Genomic DNA, 26944 nt, shown 5'->3' on the forward strand with positions numbered 1-26944 from the left:
AAATGCTATATGTAGATTATCTGATATAATCCTTCCAATAATATGTTGTGAGGCAATTCGAGTGTAACATGAGAGCCCAGTGTTATATATGAAGATCTCCTTTACTCAAAAAGAGCCTTAGAAAGCCATCGAACTGCTTAGACTGTGTGTACAGATATTCCATTTCTCAGTAAATCCAACATAGCTAAGTTTTCCTGTTACTTTGGGCTCTAAAGGAAGTAGTTAGTTGGCTTGTATTCAGAAGTCTATTTCAAACAAAATGTATCTAAACAATGTCACATCAAGCTTATATAACTGAGTTGTGTCAAATGTATGTGTAACGTCACTGCATTATTATCCCATTTTAAAGATGAACAAACTGATGCTTCGCGACATCCTGCTTGATGGGCACACAGCTAGTCAGTGGTGAAATGGAACCCATGTCTGTGTGCCTGTGCTACTGCCCCATATGTATGTGCATTTGCATGACATTTACATGTGTTTATGTGCATACTGTGTATGTGCGTGTGCACGTTAGTATATCTATATTCTTTTTTTAGTTTATTGATTTATATTGAGAGAGAGAGAGAGAGAGAGACTGCATGAGCAGGGGAGGGGCAAAGAGAGAAGAGAGAGAGAATCCCAAGCAGGCTCCACCCTCCCAGCATGGAGCCTGACTCAGGGCTCGATCTCATGAACCGTGAGGTCATGACTTGAGCTGAAATCAAGAGTCAGATGCTTAATCAACTGAGCCACCCAGGAGCCCCTAGTATATCTGTATTATGAGAGAGACTGAAACTGGATTCTAGAATCTAAAAAAATATATGGTCCTCATCCTGGAGAGAGAAAGCATCTAGTGGCCAGTGTCACTGGAGTCCTAGCCTTAAGCTGTTGCCCACATGTGGACACGTCACCTGAGACACAGCTTAATATGTTTGGTGTAGGTGGTGGAAAAGGTGATTCTGCCTGTGATGGAAATCACGAGCCAACAGAAATGGAAGGTGCTTCCTGGGGACAAGGCATCTCAATTGTGACTGTGACAGAACACATAGATGTGGCAACGATTACAGTATCCGTATCACATCAGTAATCAATGGGCGGTCTTTACAACTGTGCCCCCACAGGTCTTTATTTTCCCACTGGGAACGATTCAGTAAAGGCTGTGGTTGAACGTTTGAGTATTTTGGAATAGGTTTTTGAGCACATTGAAAATTGGAAAGCAGAGGTCAACCTCTGAGGCTGGGCACTGGCTGGGAAAGGCCCAGACCCAGGTGGGTCAGGCTGGATTAAAACAGGGGGTGGGGTGGGGTGGGGACTGTCATGTTCTACACCACGTCCAGCATGACCGAAACTTGACTCCCAACTTACAATGTCTCACTACTCTTGGGTGATGTGTTTCCCGGAGGAGAGAGGGCTCTCCCTGAGACTAGAAGGATGAGGGTGGTGGGTTCTGTGGGCTGTGGAGGCTTATGTCCCTGACATATGCTGTGCTCACGTGACGGGAGGACAGAGGCAGCATGAATGGGTGCTTGGGGGCTAATCACTGTGGCCATGGGCACACCTGCCAAGGTCCCAGGTTGAGATGTACATACAGGGCATGTGTACTTTGAAAACAGGAGGTGACCCCATGTGTTTGGACAAGGAATGTTTGTGATGCAAATGGAGGACCAGAAGCCCTTCCCCAAGTGTCCGGTCTGTGTAAAGCCACCCAAACTCCCTCCTTCCCGCAAACACATCTGAGACTGAATTGCTTGCCTACCCTAGCTGGTGCTTGGGGGAGGATGAACCAGATTTACTTGCTTCAGAAGATAAACATACCACTTGTATTTGAGTGACATAGAATAAATTTATTCTATAGACATTATGTATACTTGTATACTAATCAAGGTTATGGAAAACGGAAATAGAGTTTAGTCCTTAATGATTTTGCATCTCATTATACTAACCCCTGCCTGGTAAGAATGACCAAATTTATCATTTCTATCTCATTTCATGTAGTGAGGCAGATTTAGCCCAATGGTTAAACTACTCTTAATGAAGTGACAAAATTAATTTTGGCTGCTCCCAATTTATGACCAGGTGTTTTGCATAAAGAACTCAAATACTTGTGGAATAAATAAATGAGGAAACAATTTTTAAAAGTTAAATTGTCAGGCACTTAGAACTCAAAGTGCAGTTCGTGTAGAAATAGTTTTATAAATGCTAACAGCCTTTCATACAGCCCCACGGAAGTGTAGAATCAATACAAAGTGTAGTGTATAGATCTATGATCCCTGTCATAAAACCTTGGAGCCAGACTGTTTCTGAATTATTATTATTATTATTATTATTTTGGTGCATATACAGTATTTCCCATAGAATTTCCAGTAGGGCTGGGAATAGCATACTTTAATCAAAGAATATTTTTGTGAAATATGTGGCTATTCACACTAACTGAAATAGAGATCAGTCTCATGTTAGTTCAGATCTGGTTTTTGTTGCTGAATCAGTTTAGGTACCAAAGATATAAAAACTGTTTTTCAGAGTTTTGTAAATTCAGACGTGGATAGGGGATCATAACCACGATGGAGCCTAACCACGATGTAGTTTCTGTTGTGATAATCTCTTCCAAATGCCACAAACAGACTTCTTTTGACAGAGTCCCATGTGACAGAAGGAACTAGGCTTTTCGTCTTCTACCCTCGGCCTTGACCGTGAGCATAAGACTCCTACCTCTCTAGAAAAGGAGCTTTTAGCCTTTTGAGAATCTGGTGGAAGCTCATGGGTCCTTCTCCCTAGAAGAGTTCACAAATGTAAATAGACATAAAAAATGCAAAGATTTTCATGCAGCCCAGAGATATGCGACTAAGATGAAGAATCCCTACCCTATAGCTGGGAAGAAGGGGACCTGAAGGTTCTAGATGACTCTGAGGTAGCAGAGGGAGTCCTAGGCACACCTGGTCACAGGGGGCTGGCGGGGGGGAGACACGGGGTACACCTGACAGCAGACATGCTGTCCACATAGTATTGACGTAGTTTCCAGCTGTTCACTGATGGCAGTTCTGATGGCCACAGCCGAAGAAAGTTTCAACCATTTCCATATTAGGAATATTTATAAGCCCAGGATTGCCTAAAATGGGAGGAGGTGTTCACAGTCTGGTCAGGGAGGCAGGGAGTGAGGTCAAGGACATCACAAGGCTACTTCCATTTGGACAGTTAGGAACTGGTGTCGGTACTCTTACAGTCCACAAGGGAATGAATGACCTTGTTAACAGCCTTTTGAACCACCTCTGTCTCAAAAGATGATCTTTGCCTCACCGGACTTGTAGACCATCCTCTTGGGGTGCTGACTCGGGTATTTACAGTTCATTGGCAATTCAAACCTTGATTCTTCAGCTGGGATGCGAGGCAAGAGGCCAGCAAAGTCCAAGTGTCGTGGTACTCTGTAACAAGGCCACCTGTTAACTAAAAACGGAACTAACCTCACTATAGGCTCCAGCAGGGTAAGTTGTACAAGAGGGCTAGGTTTTATGTCTTCAGCCTAACTTCCTGCCATCTTGTAATCATTCCCAATTTCTCTATTTCCTTCCATACAAGTTCATTTATAAACACACATTTGAAATAGGGGACAACAATAAAACTGAATAGGGATGACTTCAAATACTAGTGCATTAAATAATAATGTCATTGGGAACAGAAGTTTGGTCTTGCTTGGGAAATTTTGCTTCTTACCTTTAGGTTGGGAGACTTTAGAGACATTATACGTTTTCTTCTCGTTCTTTTTTTCTCTTATCATAGTCTTCTCAAAATAATTTCTATTACGAGCTGTTTCAGAACATTCAGAGAGAAAGTCTTCTGAATAATCACAGGGAGAACTTAAACTTCTGCAGGAACACTGAGATCTGCTGTAATCCACACTCCTATCAGAAGCGTGACTAGGGCTGCCTCTTGAACAGTCACCTGCGTCCTGGGTTCCCGTGCATTCTGCAGACCTCCTCCTGGGTCCTAAGGCCACAGAGGGGAGGTGCTCATCTACACTTGTTTCTGCTGGATCAGCCAGAGACATAGCAAAACCTGATAGGAGAAAAGTGTTTTCAGATTTATAGCTATTGACATTAAAATGAACCTCTGCTTTATTATATTTAACTATAAGTGGATCATTAGGAATGGGAAACACCACATCTTGTGGAAGTATTTTCTGGAAAAAATCTCAGTTGGGTTTTGTTTTTTTCTTTGACATAAAATGTAAGACCCCTGAGACAAACTTTGGTGAGACTCTATTCACAGGTAATAAAGACAAAGTTCACATCAGAGGACTACAATGACAGCAATTTGTGAATTAGTGAATTACATCTTCATTCTCTAAGAATGTTGCAAGATTTTGCCTTGAAGAAAACGACAGTACTTGGTAAGCTTGGATGGCTGGTATGAAATGCAATACTTAGGAAATTCAGACATATTTGTGGAGATGGACACACTTTTATTTATTAGTGATGAAATCACACTTTTGAGATGAAACATATAGCATAGAATATAACAAATTAATCTACTACTTTTTTAGAGTTAATACTTGTTTTAAATTAAGAGTAATAGTGGATCCCAGGGATATAAACTTGATCCATAATTACAAGGCTTGTCATATTTTAATTAAAAAAATGTGCTTTCCTTTCTGTGCTCCATTTGGACTATTATAACATGAATAGGACCTCCCCCGATTACAGCTACATGATGACAGAAAACAATTCAGGAAAAAATGTGATTTGCATGGAAAATCATCCCATTGTTGGAACCTTTTTGAAGACAGTCCACCCAGTGGAAAATTTACATTTGTTTAATAAAGAACTGATCATACTTTTGCAGCTACACAAAGACCAAACTTTTATAATAATGGATTTGGAAAAATCAAAACCAAGTTTGTCTAATTATTAGAAATTTAATCATTCAATGTGAAAAATCAAAACCTTACTTGGGAGTTAAACAAGACTAAAGCGGACTTCGAAGCAATGTGTTTAAAAACTAAAAATGATGGAGCGCCTGGGTGGCGCAGTCGGTTAAGCGTCCGACTTCAGCCAGGTCATGATCTCGTGGTCCGTGAGTTCGAGCCCCGCGTCGGGCTCTGGGCTGATGGCTCGGAGCCTGGAGCCTGTTTCCGATTCTGTGTCTCCCTCTCTCTCTGCCCCTCCCCCGTTCATGCTCTGTCTCTCTCTGTCCCAAAAATAAATAAAAAACGTTGAAAAAAAATTTTTAAAAAAATAAATAAAAACTAAAAATGAAATGAAATTTGATGATGCGATCCTAATTTCTCATCAGGGATGAAAGCTACCATGTAGTCCAAAGTCCTTGTAACCAAAGGCCATGACTGAAAAACTAATTAAGACCCAGACATAGTCACTTTTATTTCGGTTAGATTTGGTTCAAATTAAGTGCAACAGAAGGTTTAATAAACATAGCAGGTCTTCATTTGTAGGTCAGGAATGTTTTACTGCAGTGAATTACTCCCCAAAGCAACGTCACACATCACTGCAGGGTTCTATGCATCTAGAATAACTTCTCGGCACTTTGCTGCTAGCACCTGCTTGACATTCAGTGAAAACAAAGGTACTGTAGTTTACTTCCACTTTATTTTTAAATTCTTGGTATAGAGCCTAGGCAGTAGTATTGAACTTGATTCAGCTGAATAATCTGTGTGACCAGTAAGGCTAGATGACAAGGTCTCTCACACAGACTCTCCTACACACGCCCCACGAGGTCTGCAATCCTCCATCCAGATTCTTGTTTGATCTAAGGACCCTGGGAGACATGATGGCCCACAGCTAAATGCACACTCCCTAAGAATACAAAAGTTTCACAGGAAAGTTCTCTGAGGTACAATGAGTCCAGCTCCAAGATAGCTCAGGACAGCAACTATACTATACGTAGCTTTCACATGCCCTTGTCCGTGGTTAATATACAAAGACTAGATTCCAATATACACAAGCTTTTTTTTTTTTTCTTTTTTAAAGTAATCTCTGGACCCTACCTGGGGCTCGAACTCAGCACCCCCGAGATCAGGAGTCACATGCTCCACTGACTGAGCCAGCCAGGCACCCCTGTACCCGAACTTTTGATACTGTTGGTAAGCCTTTAGTCATCTGATGTGAGAATTTAAAATGGACAGAATGTGAACTCAGACACAAGGAGGCTCTGGAATCCTCTATGATGCCGCTGCAGGAAGGCACAGAATACCAGTTCTGTTTTGACAGCAGTTCAAAACAAAGGAACCCATCTCCCAGGTCTTTACGGGGGTTATTGTTTTCATTCAACACCCCCACTTCTGTTTCATCAAGAAGGCAGAAGAGAAATGAGCTGCCACCAGACCCTTCCCAACAGGGATCTAACATCACTGGCTCTACTGAGAGTTTTTGGTTTTTTTCCCCGAGTCAGCTTCTGCCTCTTTCTGCATTGGCTGGACTGTCAAGCTTTCTCTCTTCTGATGAAATACATGAGGCAGTTCACCATCTCCCCACTACAGAAATCTTAGCCCAAATAATCCTAATAACATTAGTACCGTACTTCATATTTAGTGAGTGTTTTTACTTCACCCAAGCTGTGTTTGCATCATCTCATCCTGGCCACGTGAAGGGAACAGGCTCAAGCAGGTTAAGCAGTTGTCCCTGTTTTCTTGCTTCCAGGTCAGGACTTTTTTCATTAAGCATTACAACTGCAAACATCACACTGGTGGTAACATCACACATCCTAAGGCAAAGAATTGATCTTTCCAGACGCATTCTGCCATGTAACAGTGGGTAGATGCACAGGCAAAGATCCTTACTTCTGAACCTTTGCAGATGGATTAAGAAGAGACCAAGTTGCTGGTGTACAAGATCCTGAAGGACCAAAAATGCTCTGCTGTGGCCCTCATGGCCTTGCCTGTCCTTGACCCTAGGAGCTGTCCCTCCTCACCTCTTCCCTCTCATGATTTTAGCCCCTAACTTCCTCTATGCCTCTTGTTAAATCCAAATCACTGCAAGAAGCCAATGGCTGGTAATCTGTGAGACAAATTTTTGACCAGTTGTTGGCTGACCTCTGCTGCTAAAGCCCTGTAAAAATTCCCTCCTCCTTGGGAATGCAAGCTGGTGCAGCCACTCTGGAAAACAGTATGGAGGTTCCTCAAAAAACTAAAAATAGAACTGCCCTACGACCCAGCAGGGGCACTACTAGGCATTTATGCACGAGATACAGGTGTGCTATTTAGAAAGGACAGATGCACCCCCATGTTTATAGCAGCACTATCAACAATAGCCAAAGTATGGAAAGAGCCCAAATGTCCATCGATGGATGAACGGATAAAGAAGATGTGGTCTATATATATGAGGGAGTATTACTCGGCAATCAAAAAGAATGAAATCTTGCCATTTGCGACTATGTGGATGGAACGGGAAGGTATTATGCTAAGTGAAATTAGAGAAAGACAAAAATCATATGACTTCATTCATACGAGGACTTTAAGAGACAAAACAGATGAACATAAGGGAAACAAAAATAATATAAAAACAGGGAGGGAGACAAAACAGAAGAGACTCATAAATATGAAGAACAAACTGAGGGTTACTGGAGGGGTTGTGGGAGGAGGGATGGGCTAAATGGGGAAGGGGCTTAAGGAATCTACTCTTGAAATCATCGATTCACTATATGCTAACTAATTAGGATGTAAATTTTAAAAAATAAAAAATAAAAAATAAAATAAAATTCCCTTCTTCTTCCTCAGAACTCTCCTTTGAGACAGCCATCCCAGTATTGTAGGATACAGGCTTAATTCAAGAGTGTTTTTCATTTACAGTCACAAACTGTCCAATGCTACAAGAGTGGGAGTGTGACAGTCGAAGGTGGTGGACAACTTGAAGGCAGGCTGACATGGGCTTGAACCTAAGTCTGTCAGTTAGTGAAGTGATATTGGCCATCTATAAGACATGAATAACAACACCGATTCCATAGGGTTATCACAGGGAGAAATGAGATAGTGCTTGCAAATATCTATCACAGCACCTGTCCCATAGCACGCCATCAGCAAATACTAGTTGCCTCTTGGAAGAGTAATTCTTGAACACACACCAGGACTCTCGAGGGTCCTGCTCGTGTCTTTATGTGAGAGATGCAACCAAGAGTCAGCCTGTTTCCACATCAACTATTTTACTGGGACCAATTGCTTGACAAATGGCATTTGACTGAAAACTCTCTGAAGACAGAGACTGTGTCTTGTTTCTGTTGTAACTTCAGGCCACCCACTGCTGCCTCACAACCAAAATTTGTAACCACTTGAATACGGATCACCGCCATCACCCCCTACACTGTATGCCAAGCACAGAGGCAGCAGCTTCCATATGGCGGCTGACTTCATCATGATGACAGCCCTGTGCAATAGGGATCAGTCATCGTATTTTACTGTTGAGCAAACTAAGTAAGGCTCAGAAACATCAAGTAACCCGTCTGAGGTCACAAAGCCAGTGAGGGGGAGAACTCAGTTTTTAGGGCAGGTCTGTCTGCTGAGTTTTTTTCACCGTACCATACTACTTGACCCCAAATGGACATAATTTGACCCAACTTAATTGTCACTGCAACTGTAAAATGTTAAAGTATGTCAAGACCTGTGATAAACCTATGAGGATCACTCACTCTTCAGCTTTTCATGTTTTACCTCTAGTCTAGTGTCCAAAATCTGAGACTATATTGAAACCAATCACGTATCCCTTAACCTTTTAGATTAATCAGTACAACTCACTCAGAATCTGACATGACGGGAACAGTGAGAGATATAGATAAGGAAGTTAGGGTGAAGGAGTGTTTTTTTTCCATTCCTAGATTAGAATATTGAGGTTTGGTGATGTGCTTGTATTCCATGTACAACTTTTTAAAGTTTATTTTTATTTTGTGAAAGAAATAGAGAGCAGGTGGGGGAGGGCCAGAGAGGAAAAGAGAGAATTCCAAGGCTCTGAGCTCTCAGCACAGAGTCCAATGCTGGGCTTGAACTCACACATGCGAGATCATGACCTGAGCCGAAGTCAAGAGTTGGATGCTCAGGTGCCCCATACACGTACAATTTTTTTAAAGAAATATTCCCAGGGCTTCTGGGTGGTTCAGTTGGTTGAGCATCTGACTTTGGCTCAGGTCATGATATCATGGTTCGCGGGTTCAAGCCCCATGTCGGGCTCTGTGCTGACAGCTCAGAGCCTGGAGCCTGCTTCCGACTCTGTGTCTCTGTCTCTCTCTGCCCCTTCCTTACCCACACTCTGTCTGTCTGTCTGTTTGTCTCTCTCTCAAAAATAAGTAAACGTTAAAAAAAATTGAAGAAAAATAGGGGCGCCTGGGTGGCTCAGTTGATTAAGCGTCCAGCTTCAGCTTAGGTCATGATCTCATGGTCCATTAGTTCGAGCCTCACATCAGGCTCTGTGCTGACAGCTCAGAGCCTGGAGCCTGCTTTGGATTCCGTGTCTCCTCTCTCTACCTCTCCCTTTCTCGCATTCTGTCTCTCTCTCTCTCTCAAAAAGAAATAAACATTAAAAAAACTTTTTTTATTAAAAAAATAAAGTAGTTCCTCTGAATCACATGCTTACATAGGCTAAAACGAGTTGATTGCCCCATGTCTGATACAGCAGAGAACTAGCCATCGTGGTCTCTTTGTTTAATAAACATTGATGTAACAGGAAAAAAAAAAGGACAAAATTCTAATTGAAATCCATTGGAGCCAAATAAGCCTTAATATCTATAAACAGCCTCGCTCTTAAAATAATTCTATGATTAAAATGTACTCTAATAGAAAGCTTTATAGGTTTAGCTATGGAAAAGAAGGTGGATTTGAAGTCATTATTGCTCTCCCCATATAGATTTGCAAGAGCCATAAGCCTCTGTTTTTGGCTGAATTGTCCAATGTATACAATCTCCTGTGGGTCTCTATTTTGCAAGGTCCCTATAGCTAGGAGGCAGTAACTATAGCTCCTTTAAAATGCTTGAGAAAATCGCATACAATTAAAAACATCCCAGTGAGAAGATGCCATATTAGCAAAGTTGTCCATAATCTTTCCTGCTCAATAATTCACCGAATACAATCGGTATCATTTCCACAGGATGGGCCAAAATGCAGTCTTATATAGAAAGTATTTTTGTGAGTGTGTGGGATGGGTGGGTAGAAAATTCATCATTGTCACCAATTATCTAGTGGATGTACTGTCAGCTTGTTTTCAATAAATTTCTATAGAACATGGTATGAGACACAGTTATTTTACTCTTGATCACTATTATAATCTAATCTATTTCACTGAAAATATAAGCAACTTCGGATTAATTACTGGGTTCACTGATCACTCTCATAATTAAATAAGCACAAATATCTAAGAATTACAAGCTGTAATTTCAATCCATATCCTTAAGATGTTAATTTTTTTTTTTGTAATTTACTAAACTTAAGAGTTGTCATAAATGTTTTACACAGTGCTATATTCTTTTGCAACAATACATTTACAACCTGGTACAGCCAGGAGATGAGCTGGCTGTCCCAGTGATTTCCTACAACTCATGAATGTCAGTTGTTTATTAATATCAGCTTTTAGGTAAACTTGATGTGCTTCTTTCTGCTGTAACAAATAGGAAGGCAATTGTTCTTAATGTTAATAGCAGTCTTCGACAAAAAAATGGTCATAAGAGACACAGGGGACCAGAGGGTTTCCTATGAAGCAGTTCAGTAACAATGGTACCAACTTAATAAACTTAAATGAGTTTATTAGGTGAGTCACCAACATTTCAATCATCATTTTTAATGCATCCAGTAGGTCAACTTATTTGGCTTACTAAGAGTATATATAAGGAAACAAATTCCTAAGCAACTGAGATGCAAATGGTTTTTTTTCAATCTTTTATTGAGTACATAGAAATACAGTATGAAATGACATATGATAAACTGCACATACTTAAAGCGTACAATTTGATAATGCTAGACATGTGTATATACTTGTGAGACTACCACCATGATCAGTAGAGCCTACCTACAAAGTTTCCTTTGACCCCTGTGAAGTTCCTTTCTCCCATCCCTCCCTGCTCCTCCCTTTCCCCCCACATGACCACTGACTGTTTTGTCACTCTAGGTTTGCATCTTCTACAGCTTTCTATAAATGGAGTCATACAGTATGCACTTTTGTTTGGCTTGGCTTCTTCGCTCAGCATAATGATTTTGAGATTCATCCAAGTTACTGTGTATATCGGCAGTTCATCCCCCCCCCCCCCATCTCATCTGCGGTTAGTATCCAATTGTGTGACCACACCACAATTTGTTTATTCATTCACCTGCTGATGGACTTTTCAGCTATCTTCACTGTTGGGCCATTACAAATAAAACAGCTATGGGCATTCATACCCGGGTCCTATGTATGGACATAGGATTTCTTTTTTTGGTGGGTAAATACCTAGAGGTGGGTTGGCTGGACTGTATGGTGAGTGCATGTTTAACTTCTTAAGAAGCTGCCAGACTGTTCTCCACAGTAGCTGCACCATTTGGCATTCCGGCCAGCGGTGCATGAGCTCCCGCTGCTCCACATTCCTGCTAACACTTGATATGGTCACTCTTTTTAGTTTTATTTAGAAAAAAATAATAAATAAAATAAAAACCTAATAGGTCTGTTTAGGGATACCCTATATGGCTTTAGTTTGCATTTCCCAAATGACGGATAATATTGAACATCTTTTCATGCGCCCATTTGCCATCCTTGGGTCTTCTTTTTTGGGGGGACGGGGCGATGAAGTATCTGTTCAAATCTTCTGTCCATTTGTAAATTGGATTGTTGGTTTTCTTATGGCTGTGTTTTCAGAGCTTTTATACTCTGGACATAAGTCTGTTACTGGATACATGTTTGTAAATATTTTCTCCCAGCCTGTGGCTTGTGTTTTCATTCCCCTAAAAGTGTCTGCAGATGTTTTTAATTTTGATGAAGCCCAAATTACCAATTTGTTCTTTTACTGATTCTTCTGGTATTGCATCTAACACATTTTTACATAGCCCGAGGCCACAAAGATTTTCTCCCAGAAATTTTATAATTTTGTTTTACTTTGATCCATTTTGAATTAATTATCATGGGTCAGAAATTGACCAGAGGTTTTTTTTTTGTTTTTTGTTTTTTTTTAAATAAGGATATTTAGGGGCTCAGTCGGTGAAGTGTCTGACTTCGGCTCAGGTCATGATCTCGCAATCCATGAGTTCAAGCCCCGTGTCGGGTTCTGTGCTGACAGCTCAGAGCCTGGAGCTTGCTTTGGATTCTGTGTCTCCCTCTCTCTGCCCCTCCCCTGCTCGCACTTCGTCTCTCTCTCTCAAAAATAAATAAATGTTAAAAAATAAATAAATAAATAAGATAAAATAAAATAAGGACATCAATTGTTCCAGCACCATTTCTTGAAAAGACCAACACTTTTTGCACTGAATTGCCTTTGTACCTTTATAACTGAGATGCCGTGTGTGAGTCTATTTCTGAGCTCTCTCTGGCTCTGCTCACCTAGTTCTCTATCTTTACATTGACACTTTACACACCTTTCTTGTTACTGCAGCTCTATAATTAATCTTTTTAAAAATTATTATTTTTTTTAATGTTTACTTTTGAGAGCGAGACAGAGTGCGAGTGGGGAGGGACAGAGAGGGAGACACAGAAGCCGAAGCAGGCTCCAGGCTATGAGCTGTCAGTACTGAGCCTGATGCGGGGCTCAAACTCATGAACCATGAGATCATGACCTGAGCCGAAGTCAGATGCTTCACCGACTGAGCCACCCAGGCACTCCTATAATTAATCTTAAAATGGGATAGCATTAGTTCTCCAACTCTCTTCTTTCTTTTCAAAGTTGTTTGGCCATTTTATTTAGGTTCTCTGAGTTTCCATGAGAATGTTAGAATCAGCTTGTCAGTTCCCTCAGAAAAACCTCATGGAATTGCCATTGTGATTGTGAGTCTACAGATAAATTCATGGAGAACTGACACCCTGACAAAAACAGCTCTGGTTTGTTAGGCCATCTTCTGTAGTTTGTAGTGCATAGATCTCTTACATATTTTTTTTCAGGTTTATCCCTATTTCATATTTTTGATAACTGCTATTATACAGGTATTGTTAAGTAGTATTATCTTTTAATGTCAATTTCCAATTGTTTGCTGCTAGTATATAGAAAAACAATTGATGTTCGTGTATTGATGTCATATCCTGTAAACTTGATCATTGGTTCTGGTAGCTGTTTTATAGATTTCATCACAGATGATGATGTCATCTGTAAATAAAGAGGGTTGAATTCTCCTTTTCTAACATGGACCCTTTCATTTCTTTTTCTTGCCGGACTGGTTGGCAGAATCTCCAGTACAATGCTGGACAGAAGCGTTGCTAAGAGTTGACGTCCTTGTCTTGCCTTGGAGCTGAGAAGGAGACTGTCCAGTCTTTCACCATTAAGTGTGATGTTAGTTGTAGGTTTTTCCTTTATTAGACTGAGGAAGTTCCCTTCCATTCATTATTTATCTAGGGAAGTAAGGCAAATCTTGAGGGAAAAGTGGGAAGAGAGAGGTTATCGAGAGAGGGGGAATAAATAAAAGGGAGAAGCAGAGAAAGTTAGGATATGAGGGAAGTCCATTTGGGGCTCCTGCTGAAAGTCTAGGGAATATTCACCAGGGAAACCCTTTCGCCTCCCAGCTCAGGAAGTGGACATCTGCCTCATCAAGCAGGCACTACATGCTAGAACACAGAAACAATGCTTTAATTTCCCAAACCAGTTCTATTCCTGAATCTTTCTGTAAGAACCACTTTGGGCTCCCTTAGATTCTGTCTGTACTATGCTGGTTTTAGGAAAGGGCAGTCAGGCACTATCTGGAAGACTAGGAGGCTTCTTTGCTGGTTGTCAAGGGGCAGAGGCCGCATCCCTTTTGTCGTCTACTGAATGGTAACAATCACCTAACTGTAGACCTTCAGTCAGCTGGGGAAACCACCAGGTGATTCCTCTACATTGTCACTTTTCTTTCCCTAGAGAGCCCTGGAGCACGCCAGTGCCTCCTGGGATGAAGAAGGGAGTCCTCATCTACCTTTCTGAGGCTGTCTTTGGAATGTGCTCAGTGTGAGTGGTAGCTTCTCAGATGGCTCCCACAGACTCCCACTTCCTGGGACTCATGTCCTTGTGTGATCCCCTTCCCTACGGTGTGACTCAGATGTCACTCTCAAGATGAGATTAACTAAAAGGCTTTGATTTCTGTCATCACCTTCTCTTTTTCTCTCACTTGCTCACATTGATGGAAGCCAACTGCTATGTTGTAAGCAGACCCATGGAGAAGTACGCATGACAAGAAACTAAGGCCTCAGGCCAACGGCCAGGGAGGAACTGAGACCCTCAGTTGAACAGGCTGTGAAAAACAGAATCCTACCACCAACTGCTGGAGTGAGTTTGGAAGCCTGGAACTACCCCCAGGTGAGTCTGGGGATTACTACAGCCCAAACTGACGTGTTGACTACAGCCTTAAGAGACATCCTGAGCCAAGGAACCCAGCTATGCCCAGATTCCTGACCCAGAGAATAATAAATGTTTGTCGTTGTTTTTCCATCCAGTAAGTGTTCATTTGAAATTGGAGACAGACTTATAATAGACAGAAAACTTCTGTGTCAATCTACTTTAGGAGGTTTCAAAATCAACAGTGATCTTGTAGAACACGGGAGAATAGGATTTAATGCTAAATATCTTATTTAGGTGAACAGGTGCTTTCTAGAATGTTTACTTGATTCTGAAAAAAATCTATATAATGCCATATTTTCTCTATCTCTAATCCATTAATTTTAATCAAATCATGATCTTAAAATAATTTTTTGGAGTGGTGGCCAACCACACTATTGTTTTAAGCTGTTAAGTTTTTTGGGTCATTTGTTACACAGGCATAGATAATTAATACACTCAGACATGTCTTCTCAGGATGGTTCAGTTACCAGAAGAATTACTCGAGCTTAACATAAATTACACCCACTAAGGACACAGAACATTCTTAGAATTTTGGAAGTCTCAGGACCCCAGAACTGTTCTATAATTTCTATCTGTAGGACCCAAATTTGGGCCTATTTGGGTTCACCTGTGGTAATTCCATTCTTTTTCATGAAACGGAGTCTGAGAAGTCTCATCAACAATGTCAAATGAACTGTATTTTTGGATATTACTGGTCGGCAATGAGATGTACCATGAATGCATATATCAAGCAGCTCTCTGGAATATTCAGTCTGTTAAATACCAGTTTTCTCACTGATCTGTTAAAGATAGATGGCTTGGTGACTAGTATCAGGTCCATAAATACCCTTTTAAGTTGATGAAACTGTTTCTGTGTGTCTTTGTATTAATATAACTGGTCTTACCTCATTGTTATTAATTAAAAAATGTATGTAGGCTCCACACATGGATTTCTGATTATGTGGTGCATTATTGAAAAATCAAAGTCTTAGGCCAACCATCTAATGTTCTTCTGAGTTTGTTGACCATTTAATTAATGAAAATGTCCAATCAAAGAACGTTTACTTAGTGTCTACTAGGCACTGGGGTTATGAAGAAAGCAAACTTCTGCCTTCAAGGATTTAAAAATAAGCCGTTAGTAATTATGTTATTATTCTTACTATAGAGCGAGCATACTAATTTTTGATATACTGAGTTTATGGTGGTGTATAGTTCAGATTTTGGCAAGATTTATATTTTGAACACTAGTGTTTACAGTATAAAAGTTCCTGTTTGGGGCACCTGGGTGGCTCAGTCGTTTAAGGGTCCAACTTTGGCTCAGGTCATGATCTCACAGTTTGTGGGTTCGAGCCCCACATCAGGCTCTGTGCTGACAGCTCAGGGCCTGGATCTTGTGTCAGATTCTGTGTCTCCCTGTCTCTCTGCCCCTCTCAAAAATAAATATTTAAAAAAAGTTCCTGTTTTATTGCTCTTGAAGCATAATTGCACATGTTTCTATCATGACAGGGTTGATAGTAGTTTCTTTGCTGTTATGACTCAGGAACAAAACTTACAATCAAAAACAAGGCTTGAATGGAGAGAATGTAACCCAACTGATGCTATGCTTTCCTGGAACGCGCCACGTAAAGGCATGACTGCCCAGAACAACAATAAATTTGTATATCATGTTCTTTTAATTATAGAATTGGAAAGAAAAATGTTCAAGATCAAGATGCACATTTGAATCATTTGAAAACTACATTTTTTGTGGGTAGTTGTCTTCAATCTGCTTTTGCGACAAAGCAGACAAAAAAATATGCCAAAATGTTTTAAAATGAATTAACGCATACCTGCTGTCCTTCATCAAACGTTCCTAAAATGTATGACGATTAACTATACATTCTGAGTGGACGGTCCTTCACACCACAGTATTTAGGAGGTCTCCAGGGTAGTAGTTTTTGACATGTTTTGGTCTCTTTTTAAGGAAAGAATATACTTCAAAAAACCTAGAATAACATTACAAAAGGAAAATGTCAAGATGTCACAAGTGAACATTTATATGAGAAGAATCAGTTACAAGTTTTGAATCGGTATTGATTAATTTATATCTACTCCTTTGTATATGGATTGCTGTCTACTCCACACACTAAGGCTTCTTATCAAAGTGAATCAGCTCTTTGCAGTTGATCAGGAAATGGGATTCGAAGGAGCCACAACAGGGCAGCGCCTCTGAAAATGTTGTGGGTAGAACAAAAGGTTGTGTGGCTCAACCTGCCTGTTCTTTCTCTCCAGTACAAAGTTGAACATGAGTAACCAAAGTTTTTGGGTTACCTGTTACTTATCTGCAAACAACAAAAATAAGGAAAGGAAGACTCTCCTGGTACTACTGGTGGGCACTGGATCTTAATTTAGAAGCACTGATATTCCAGACATGGTGTTATATATCGCAACTTGCTCTTCAACCGTCTCACAAATTCCTACATTCTTGGCTATTACTACAACCAGAAAATCCCAATTCTTTTTTTTAATTTTTTTTAACGTTTATTTATTTTTGAGACATAGAGAGAGACAGAGCATGAATGGGGGAGGGTCAGAGAGAGAAGGAGACACAGAATCTGAAACAGACTCCAGGCTCTGAGCGGTCAGCACAGAGCCTGACGTGGGGCTTGAACTCACGGACCGCGAGATCATGACCTGAGCTGAAGTCGGCCGTATAACTGACTGAGCCACCCAGGCGCCCCCAGAAAATCCCAATTCTTAAAGTAAATATTCTGTAGTGAAGCTGTAACGCATTCAGGAGAATGATTTAGTTTTCAAAGGTTACAACTAGGTTTCCCACCCCAAATTATCGTGTGGGGAGGTAACTGTATTCTTAACCAGTCCTGCTTTATGGAAAACAATAGCTGACGTTCAAGTTTTCCCTCTTTTCTGATCCATTCTCAGCACTCGCTACTTCCTTTCCCACTTTACTTTTCCCTGTAGCAGCGATCATTATCTGACACAATCTGTAGTATTCTCCTTTAGCTTATCCGTTGCCTGACTTCCCCACTGACATGTGCTTCTTGATTACAGTATGTTGACTGTTGTGTCTACTGCTGCAGCCCCAGTGCCCAGAGGAGTTCCCAGGGAAACATAAGTGTTCAATAAATATTGATTAAGTAAATTAATGGTGAGAGTGCTTCTTTCTTAGCTCCCTCAATTCCTGTCTCCATGCCCATTACTCCTGACAAGCTTTGCACTGCTGCTGACTCAACTTAAAATGCCCTAAGTGCCCTTTAAATGAATGCTTTTCCAATACGGTAAACAAATAGATGTCTCAAACTCAAAAGCCAGCCTCATGCTTACTAGTGAAACATGAACGTACCCTCCCGCAAGGACTAAGATAAGGATGCCCACTATCACTTCTGCGAATGAATACTGTCTTGGAGGCAGCAGGCAATGAAATTAGATGTGAGAAATAAGAGGAATAAACATTAGGAAAGAAAAGCCCAATTATATACTGTGCAAATTATTATCATGTGCAGACGACATGACTGTATACTTAGAAAACTCTAAAAACACTCTAAAGAATATTTAATAAAACTGTAGTTAAGTGGATATAAAAATCAATCTTTTCTATATGCAAATTAAGATGACTTAGAAAATAGATGAGGGGCACCCGGGTGGCTCAGGCGGTTGAGCGTCCGACTTTGGCTCAGGTCACGATCTTGTGGTCCGTGAGTTCGAGCTCCGCATTGGGCTCTGTGCTGACCGCTCAGAGCCTGGAGCCTGTTTCGGATTCTGTGTCCCCCTCTCTCACGGCCCCTCCCCCACTTATGCTCTGTCTCTCTCTCTCTGTCAAAAATAAATAAACATTTAAAAAATTAAAAAAAAAAAAAGAATTAGCACTGATTCAGAAGAGAGGGTGTTTGCTCTAAAGAAAAGGCATCTGAATGACAGTAGCAGGCCTTCCAGTACAGCTGGCTGCTTGATGTCAACTGTCTAAGGTCTAAAGTTAGCTCACTGTTCTCAGTAACTTCTAAGATCCAGTCCAGCGTGAAAAATCTGTAAATTAAACATATGTACATATATCAGAAATTTCAAGCCTTGATAATGTGAAAATGTGTCATGTTCAGCGTTTGGCTGGTTATAGACAAGCGATGTAGGTTTTGGTCGTTTTACAACTTGATATTATTTATTTTTTGACAAAAACTTTGAATTCATTCCCAGACCGAGTGTCCCCAAGAAGTGCCTTTGGGATGAAAAAGGAGAAACCGGGCCTCTCTGCTCCCACCAAGTGGTGGCTAATGCAGTTCACCGCCTGACGCTAAGAAACCAAATGTGAGTTTAGGGCTACATTTCTAGAAGTGTGCATTTGCAGCTCCCCCTCCTGGCCACGGCCACATTTCCTTCTAATTTTCAGTGTTGACCTGGTAATTTTTTCCTAGAATTTTCCTTCTATTTTAATAAATCGTACTAAAATACCCTACATTTGATATATCTCACACAGTAAAATGTTCATTTCATTCATTCTTTCAACACAGATTTGGGAGCTTTCTGTGCACCAGGGACTGTATGAGGTGTGGGGGATGTAATGAACGCAAACAGAGATGTTTCTCTTTTCATGGGGCTTTCATGCTGGCAATAAAATAATCACAATCGTGACTGTTGTAAATGTTTTAGAGGAAAGAGACAACTCTCTGAAGCTACATGACACAGAAACCTGACCTGGACAGTGACCATGGAGGTTCTAGAGAAGGACCATCCGAGCTAAGACAGGCCGGTGGGGGCTACCCACGCGAAAAGGAATGGAGGGTAGGAGGGAAGTACACTGGATAGAGAGAGTAGACACTTTCAAGGCCTGGTGGGCGGACGAGGCCCATTGGCTGGGTCCCAGTGGTCCCAGAGCCTCCCGAGGTCGGTGGGGGTGAGCCGCTGCAGGCTCACAGGAGGGCAGGTGTATGATTTGGGTCACTAATCCAAGAGCAATGAGAAGCTAGCAGGGAGCAAAAGCGGGAGGCCGGGGAAGAATGCCATCATTTGCTCTGCTTTCTGACGGTCACTCCTGCTGCAGTGTGGAGTGCAGAAGAGACAGAGCCAGAGGAGAGGATTCCGGAAGGCTGGAGAAAGAAGGTGGCAGCTTGGGCTAAGGTGCCAATGGTGACTGAGAAGTGAAAGATGCACGGGAGACAGTGTCACCAGGGCTTGGTGACCTGCCGGATGCTGGGGGAGCGAAAAGGCCGAGGAGGAATCCTTGCTGCCAATGCGAGAGACCCCGGCTGGGAGGGGTGGTGGGAGACTGGTCTTGGGCACGTGGAGCTCGTGTCGGAGATGTATTAAGAGGAAAGGCCATTCCGCTCGCCGGACATATGGGTCAGCTCAGAGGGCCCAGCTGGAGGGATGAAGTTGGGAGTCCACATGGATGGGGATTCACGTAGATGGTGTGCATAGATTTGTGCCCAATCTTGGATTATGGGGGGCACGGGAGAGAATGCGACGAGAACAGACTGAGCTCTGAGGAACTGCAAGACCAAGGAGCCCCTGAGAAGAGGGCGAGCCAGCATGGTAGCGGGAGAAGTGTGTGGGGGGGGTGGTGGTGGTGGTGTTTGGGGCGAAGAAGCCAAGGGAAGACAGTGCTTCAAGAACCGGGAGCAACAGTGTCAAATGCGAATGCTGCCGGAGACCGAGCAAGAAGAGGCCTGGCAATGTCGGATCAGTGGCTTTTGTTCTGGTACGTGGAGATGAGGGCAGAGGGCAGACTAGAGCGGGCTAAGGAATGAGACGCAAGGCATGGATACACGGAAGGTGGCAATTCTTTAAACAAGTTTGCCTGCGAAGGGAATGAGACCTTGGGCAATAGCTGAAAACGAAAGGGAACGGGGGTCAAGGGAGATTTTTTTCTCTCTTCCGGGATGGGAGACTGGAGCATGTTTAAAAGCCAAGGGCAAGAGCCAGTTGAGACACAACAGGTGACAGCTGATAGTGAGAGCGTAGGTTTTGGACAAGCAGGTGAGGGTGGGATCCAGGGCACAGGGAGGGTGGCCGGGGATAGGACGGACGATGTGCACATAGATGTAGGTAAGGCTTGCAGTTGTGGTGGCTGGAGCTTGAGGAGATTCCCGTCAGACAAGAAGTGACGGCAAGAGGGGGAGGTGTGAGGTCAAAGTTGAGGTTTCCGATCGGCAATATCGTGTGGACCCTCCATGAGTAGCAGCAACCCTACCCTGCTACTTTGGCCAACTGGAGCTTCCCTTGGTGGAAAAAGAAAAAGTGGGGCCTAGGGGTTTACGACTGCCAGGGTACAGGTGCGTGGGGGCCAGGAGCTCCCCGAGGGCAAGGACCTGTCCTATCAATCGCTGCATCACTCTGGGCCTGATGGACTGGAGTACCAGTGCCCAGGCACTCACTACCAACATGACCAGCACTGGGATGATCATTGATCTCCATTTCAATTCGCCTCTTTTGGTGCTTCTCTAAAAAACCAAAGATGAAAGAGAAGGGAATAAACAGAGCCTAAATTCCTACATGGCTTCTTTTTCTCACTTAAAAGGAAGCTCCAGATTTTTTTTTTTTTTTTTTACTCTTCTGTACAGCCAGTTTTTTTTTTTGTTTAATTTTTTTTTTAACGTTTTTTTTTTTTTATTTATTTTTGAGACACAGAGAGACAGAGCATGAATGGGGCAGGGGCAGAGAGAAAGGGAGACACTGAATCAGAAACAGGCTCCAGGCTCTGAGCCATCAGCCCAGAGCCCGACGCGGGGCTCAAACTCACGGACGCGAGATTGTGACCTGAGCTGAAGTCGGACGCTTAACCGACTGCGCCACCCAGGCGCCCCTGTACAGCCAGTTTTAAAGTTCTTGTCAAAGTTCAATCCAGGGACACACTCAGGTACCCAAGAAAGCTGAGGGGCATCTTTCGATTTTTAGCTTGTTAATAGGTGTTTATGTAGCTTTGGCTACCTGGTTTAAAAGTTGAAATCTTCAGGGGCGCCTGGGTGGCGCAGTCGGTTAAGCGTCTGACTTCAGCCAGGTCACGATTTCGCGATCTCGCGGTCCGTGAGTTCGAGCCCCCGTCAGGCTCTGGGCTGATGGCTCAGAGCCTGGAGCCTGTTTCCGATTCTGTGTCTCCCTCTCTCTCTACCCCTCCCCCGTTCATGCTCTGTCTCTCTCTGTCCCAAAAATAAATAAACGTTGAAAAAAAAATTAAAAAAAATAATAAAAGTTGAAATCTTCAAAATGCGTATTAAAAATTATTTTCATCTATGGAAACTATGAAATTCCTATCTTTAAAAGAAAGCCTTATTCACTTGAAACAACAGAAAAAAGGTAAGACTGTCTACATGCAAGGGAGGGAGGGCACACATAAGCACAGAGACCAATTAAGAGGCTACTGAGGGGTGCCTGGGTGGCTTGGTCGGTTAAGAGTCCGACTTCGGCTCAGGTCATGATCTCACAGCCCGTGAGTTCGAGCCCCGCGTCAGGCTCTGTGCTGACTGCTCAGAGCCTGCAGCCTGTTCCAGATTCTGTGTCTCCCTCTCTCTCTGCCCCTCTGCTGTTCATGCTCTGTCTCTCTCTGTCTCAAAAATAAATAAACGCTAAAAAAAAATTAAAAAAAAAAAAAAAAAAAAGAGGCTACTGAAATAATCCAGGCACCAGAGGATGGTGGCCTGGACCTGGGTTATGATACTGGGGGTTTGAAGAAAAGACAGGATTGTGTCATCTATTCAGAGTACATTATGAAGGATGTGTTGACAGACTGAACGTAGGAAGGAGAAAGACGTTACTGGTTTCCAGTAATGGGGTGGGTAAAAGTGTGGGAAGACCAGGTGTGAGGGACTGTCGGGGGTGCCTTAGACATCACCCAAGTACAGACGCAGGCAGGCAGTTGAGTACACGGGTCTCAAGTTCAGTGTTAGGTCAGGGCTGGAGATAGATACTTTTGGGGCTCATTGGCATTTAGATAGGATTTGAGCCTGACACTGGATGGATTCGTGTAGGGAGCCAGTGTAGATAGAACATAGGTTCAAGGTCATGTTCAGCAGTGGAAAACCCCATCCTAAAAAAGTCACCTGTTGGCACAAGCGTAGCAATGAAATGTTAAAGCGCCGAGGGGAAACTGGACAAAGAGCTCCAAGGCTGAGCGAGTGAGGGACACACACTGCGGAAATTTCAAAGAATTCCCATTTCCACGGGCTGAGGATAAGGAAACGTCAGCGCTGAGGTTAGACCGCTGTGGGAGGGGCGGGGAACTAAAGCAGGAAGGTAGACACGAACCTGCAGGCATCAGTTTCAGACAGCAAAAAAGCATCCGGCGAAGGCCTGCAGCTCGGGGATGAGGGGTGAACGCGGCCCCGCGCTACCGCTACGGGGGTGGGGGTGGGGGTGGGGGGTGGGTGGCGGACACGACCCGGCCCCTTTCCCTGGCGCCTGGCGCTACGAGGGCCGGTCGGTTGGGGCCGCCCCTGCCCCAATGCCCCCGGGCGGCCAGTCCGCGTGGCGGGCCCGCAGTCGGGGGGACAAGGAATGGGGGTGCGGCGTGGGCGGGTGAGGGCGCAGGCCCCCTACCCGGGCTGGGCGGGCACGGCTTGGGCAGGCGTGGGCGGGCGAGAGCCTAGGCCCCCTACCCCGGCTGGGAGGGCACGCCGACGCCGGCTCTTCACCAGGCGGCGCTCTGCGGGAGGAGGCGGCCGGCGGCCCGGCTACGTTACTAACGAGAGCGAGGCTGCGCGGCCCTGGCTGAGCAAGGGGCCAGGGCTGAGTGACCGGCGGCACCGGAGGGCCCGGAGGCTTGAACAGGGGGACCTGGCTGGGACTGGACAGGGCAGTTACCTGCTCCGCGCGGCTCCCGCGGCCCCCCGACTCCCGCGCGTCGCCTTGGAAACCCGCGCGCGAGGCCTCCTGGGACTGGCTGAGCCGCGGGATAGGGCCGCGGGCGCCGCGAGGTCCACGCGCTTGCGCACTGCTGAGCGGAGCGTAGAGAAGCCTGCCAAGTAGCCTCTCGCCTGCCCACCTGTGCGCCCGGGGCCCTCCACCTTCGCCCTGGCCGCGTCTGGGGCTGGCGAACCGGTCCCGCGGCGGGCCCGCCGTTCCTTCACGCTCTCGGTTGCGCTCGCCCCTGTACCGGTGTTTTGAATCCGAGTCCCCTGCGCGTATGTGGTTCCCACGCCTGCGCGGTGCGTGGACCCCGAGCCGGGCGCTCCAAGTTGGATGCGGGCAGGTTGGGAAAGAGTGGACCCTGCCAGGTGGGTGTAGACGCTGGGTTCCCCGGGAAGGGGGTGAGCCCAGGCAGGCGGGCGTGGAGTCGTCGTCCCTGTCTGGAAAGGGAGTGGACAGAGACCAGAGAGCTCCTGTTAACCTCTCTCTCTCTCTCTCTCTCTCTCTCTCTCTCTTTTTTTAACATTTATTTTTTTTTTGAGGTACAGAGACAGAGCAAGAGTGGGGGAGAGGCAGAGAGAGGGAGTCACACATTCCAAAGCAGGCTCCAGGCTCTGAGCTGTCATCACAGAGCCTGATGTGGGGCTCGAACCCATGAACCATGAGATTGTGACCTGAGCCAAAGTCAGACGCTTAACTGACTGAGCCACCCAGGCATCCCAACCTCTCTTCACAAAGATGGATTTCTATGGTAAAAAGAAAATCGGATCCCCAAATAATGCGTTTGTTGTAGAGAATTTAGAACATACAACAAAGTACGAAGAAAAATTTAAAATCACCTAGATGATGGAATTGCAGGTGATTTTTAATGATAACCTAGGAATTTTAAATGACTGCATAGGCAGAGTTAACGAACATTTTTTTTCTTCCCTTTATCCTCATTGTATTAATGGCATGTTTAGTATCCACGTAATTGAATCTTTGAGGTGTGACAATTAAAGGGAAATCTCACGAAAGTAGCTCTGAGACTGGAGGGGGAAGCCCTTACTCAGCTCAATTAATTACAGGCTCCAACAGAAGACTGTCCACAGGAAAGAATGATCGATTCCAGCCCCAACAGCGAAGATGTGCACTGCGTCTCCGGCAAGAAATTGGCCACTCCTGCAACTCAGTCAACGAGAATCGGTCCTCACCGTGAACTCTTGCTTTCCTGGATGTACTTTTGAGCCATTCTCAACTTTTTCCTTCTCCATAAAATACCGTTCCTCTCCTGTTTGTTGGACTTGCCTAAGGTTTTGCCATCATTCAGATGTCCCAAGTTGCAATTCTCTGTTATTCCCGAATAAACCCATTTGCTGGTAAGATAACTGACAGTTTTATTTTATTTTACTTTATTTTAATGTTTATTTTTTGAGAGAGAGACAGAGCGCTAGTGGGGGAGGGGCAGAGAGCGAGGGAGAGATAGAACCTGAAGCAGGCTCCAGGCTCTGAGCTGTCCTCCCAGAGGCCAACGCTGGGTTTGAACCTACACACCCTGAGAACATGACCTGAGCCGAAGTTGGATGCTTAACCTACTGAGCTACCCAGGCACCCCCTGACAGTTTTGTTTTTAAGGTTAACAGAGGTCACTCCTGACTCCTTAGAACAAATTCCTACATGTGAAATTGAAGGATCAAAGGATATGCCCACTTTGAGGCTTTTCAAAGGTGTATGAAAGTTTGCCTTCCAGGCAAATGTCTCCAATCCTTAACCCATGTTGGGAATCATCTTTTCCTAAGCTTATTTATTTATTTTTAAGTTTATTTATTTTGAGATAGGGAAAGAGTGTGAGCAAGGGAGGGACAGAGGGGGTCTGAACAGAGCCCGACCTGGGGCTCGAACTCATAAACCATGAAATTGTGACCTGAGCCGAAATCAAGAATCAGTCGCTTAACTGAGTCACCCAGGCGCCCATGGGGAGAATCTTTTAAATTTAATTTCTTTAAAAAACATTTGCGCATTTTAAGTTGACACTTTATTTTGATTTTATTCACGTCTTTGATTGCTAGGAAGGACACTTTTTTTTTCATATTTTTAGTAACCATTTGTACTTACTTTGTGATTTGCCTTTTCCTGCCCTTTGCCCATTTTTCACTTGTGTTCATCTTTGTAGAACTTTTGATGTTCTGTGAAGCTCAGGTCTGGCATGCGAAAACTTGGTCTGTGGTATATGTTATAAATATTTCCTCCAGTTTGTCACTTGCTTTTAAATTTTGTTTGCAATGTATTTTGATATTTGTGTAGAGTCAGCTTTATCACATCTTCCCTTTATGGTTTTTGCATTTGGATTTTAAGTAATAGGGGCAGAGGGCATTTCTACACTGACACTGTTTACATCTAGTGTTTTAGGGGTGGGTGGGGGGCAAGGCTTCCCCTTCACGTCACCACCCTTCCTTCTTGTGCTGTTAGAGTGCCCACTCTTAATGTTGGTGGACTGCGTTTCTACAACCTTCGGTGGCGAGTTATTCCTATAAGGTGGGTGGTGGCAGTTTTTGTTGGCGCTGAGTCGGGCAGCAAGCACCTCCAGGAGGACCCGCATCAGACAAGTGTCACCCTAGACTTGACATTCATGGAAAGATGCCTGCTTTATGGCTGCTGGTGCTGCCGCGACAGCAAAAAAAAAAAAAAGTGGCAGTTTATTATTACATGACCCTCCCAATGCCGGTACTCAGGACTGGAGGAACCTGAAAGATGGAGGTTCCTCAGAACTTCCTTTCCCATCTGAAGGGTCTCTCCTTTTCTTTGCTAGCTGGTCTCAGTCTATAGCCTTTGTTTCTGCCTTTACATCTGTGTCCACCTGTGTTATGGAAGGGGAGAGACCCCGGGGCAGTGCCAAGCTGAAGAAATGCCTTTTAGTAATTCCGATACATATTGACGTACGCCCTTACTTGTCTGTATTAGTTTACTAAGTCTGCTGTAACACATCACCAGAGACCCGGTGGCTTAAAACAACCACAGTTGTACAGGCGGGAAGTCTGAAATCAAAGTGCCGACAGAGCCATGCTCTCTCCGAAAGCTCTTGGGGAGAATCCTTCCTTGCCTCTTTTGGCTCCTGGTGTTCCTTGGCTTGTGACAGTACTACTCCGATCTCTACCCTTGCTTTTACAAGGTGTTTTTTTTTTTTTTTTTTTTTTTCTCTCGGCGTGTCTCTCCTCTTTTTGTAGGGACATCAGTTACTGGGGTTAGGGCTCACCCTAAATCGGGGATGATTTCATCTCAAGCTCCTCAACCAACTTCATCTGCTAAGATCCTGTTTCCAAATAAGGTCACATTCTGAAGTTTAGGGTGAATGTGAATTTTGGGGGGACACTATTCAACTCACTTCTGAGCGGTTACTCTGGTAGTCACCGCTGTCATTCTACATCAAATATGCCTTTACAGGGGCACCTGGGTGGCTCAGTCGGCTAAGCATTCGACTTCGGCTCAGGTCATGATCTCACAGTTCATGAGTTCAAGCTCCGCGTTGAGCTCTGTACTGACAGCTCAGAGCCTGGAGCCTGCTTCAGATTCTGTGTCTCCCCCTCTTTCTGCCCTTTTCCAGCTCACACTCTTTCTCTCTCTGTCAAAAATATATAAACATTAAAAAAAAATTAGATGAGGGGCGCCTGGGTGGCGCAGTCGGTTAAGCATCCGACTTCAGCCAGGT

The 26944-nt window shown here is 43.8% G+C and overlaps 1 protein-coding gene and 1 long non-coding RNA gene across 6 annotated transcripts in view; one reads left to right on the plus strand and one right to left on the minus strand.

Moving 5' to 3' along the window:
• Positions 1-23474, minus strand: part of LCA5L (lebercilin LCA5 like) — a 49059-nt gene extending 25585 nt beyond the window's left edge. Inside the window, exons 1-4 of one of the 5 annotated variants that reach the window (XM_047874877.1) lie at positions 23396-23474; positions 16257-16412; positions 3691-4032; positions 3277-3423 (exon numbers count right to left, since the gene is read on the minus strand). In XM_047874877.1, coding sequence (XP_047730833.1) covers positions 3277-3423; positions 3691-4024 — 481 coding nt within the window. In that variant the 5' untranslated portion in view covers positions 4025-4032; positions 16257-16412; positions 23396-23474. Of the gene's footprint in view, positions 1-3276; positions 3424-3690; positions 4033-16256; positions 16413-22659; positions 22739-23214; positions 23313-23395 lie in introns of those variants that run through there. The other 4 variants (XM_047874876.1, XM_047874875.1, XM_047874878.1 and 1 more) reach the window with 4 other exon arrangements.
• On the plus strand, positions 22755-24626 carry LOC125174879 (uncharacterized). Its single transcript, XR_007155587.1, has 2 exons — positions 22755-24010; positions 24327-24626. It is a non-coding gene; the product is annotated as an uncharacterized LOC125174879 (long non-coding RNA).
• Positions 24627-26944: the final 2318 nt, after the last annotated feature.

This window comes from Prionailurus viverrinus, chromosome C2 (genome assembly GCF_022837055.1).
Source record: "Prionailurus viverrinus isolate Anna chromosome C2, UM_Priviv_1.0, whole genome shotgun sequence".
Lineage (NCBI taxonomy): Eukaryota > Metazoa > Chordata > Mammalia > Carnivora > Felidae > Prionailurus > Prionailurus viverrinus.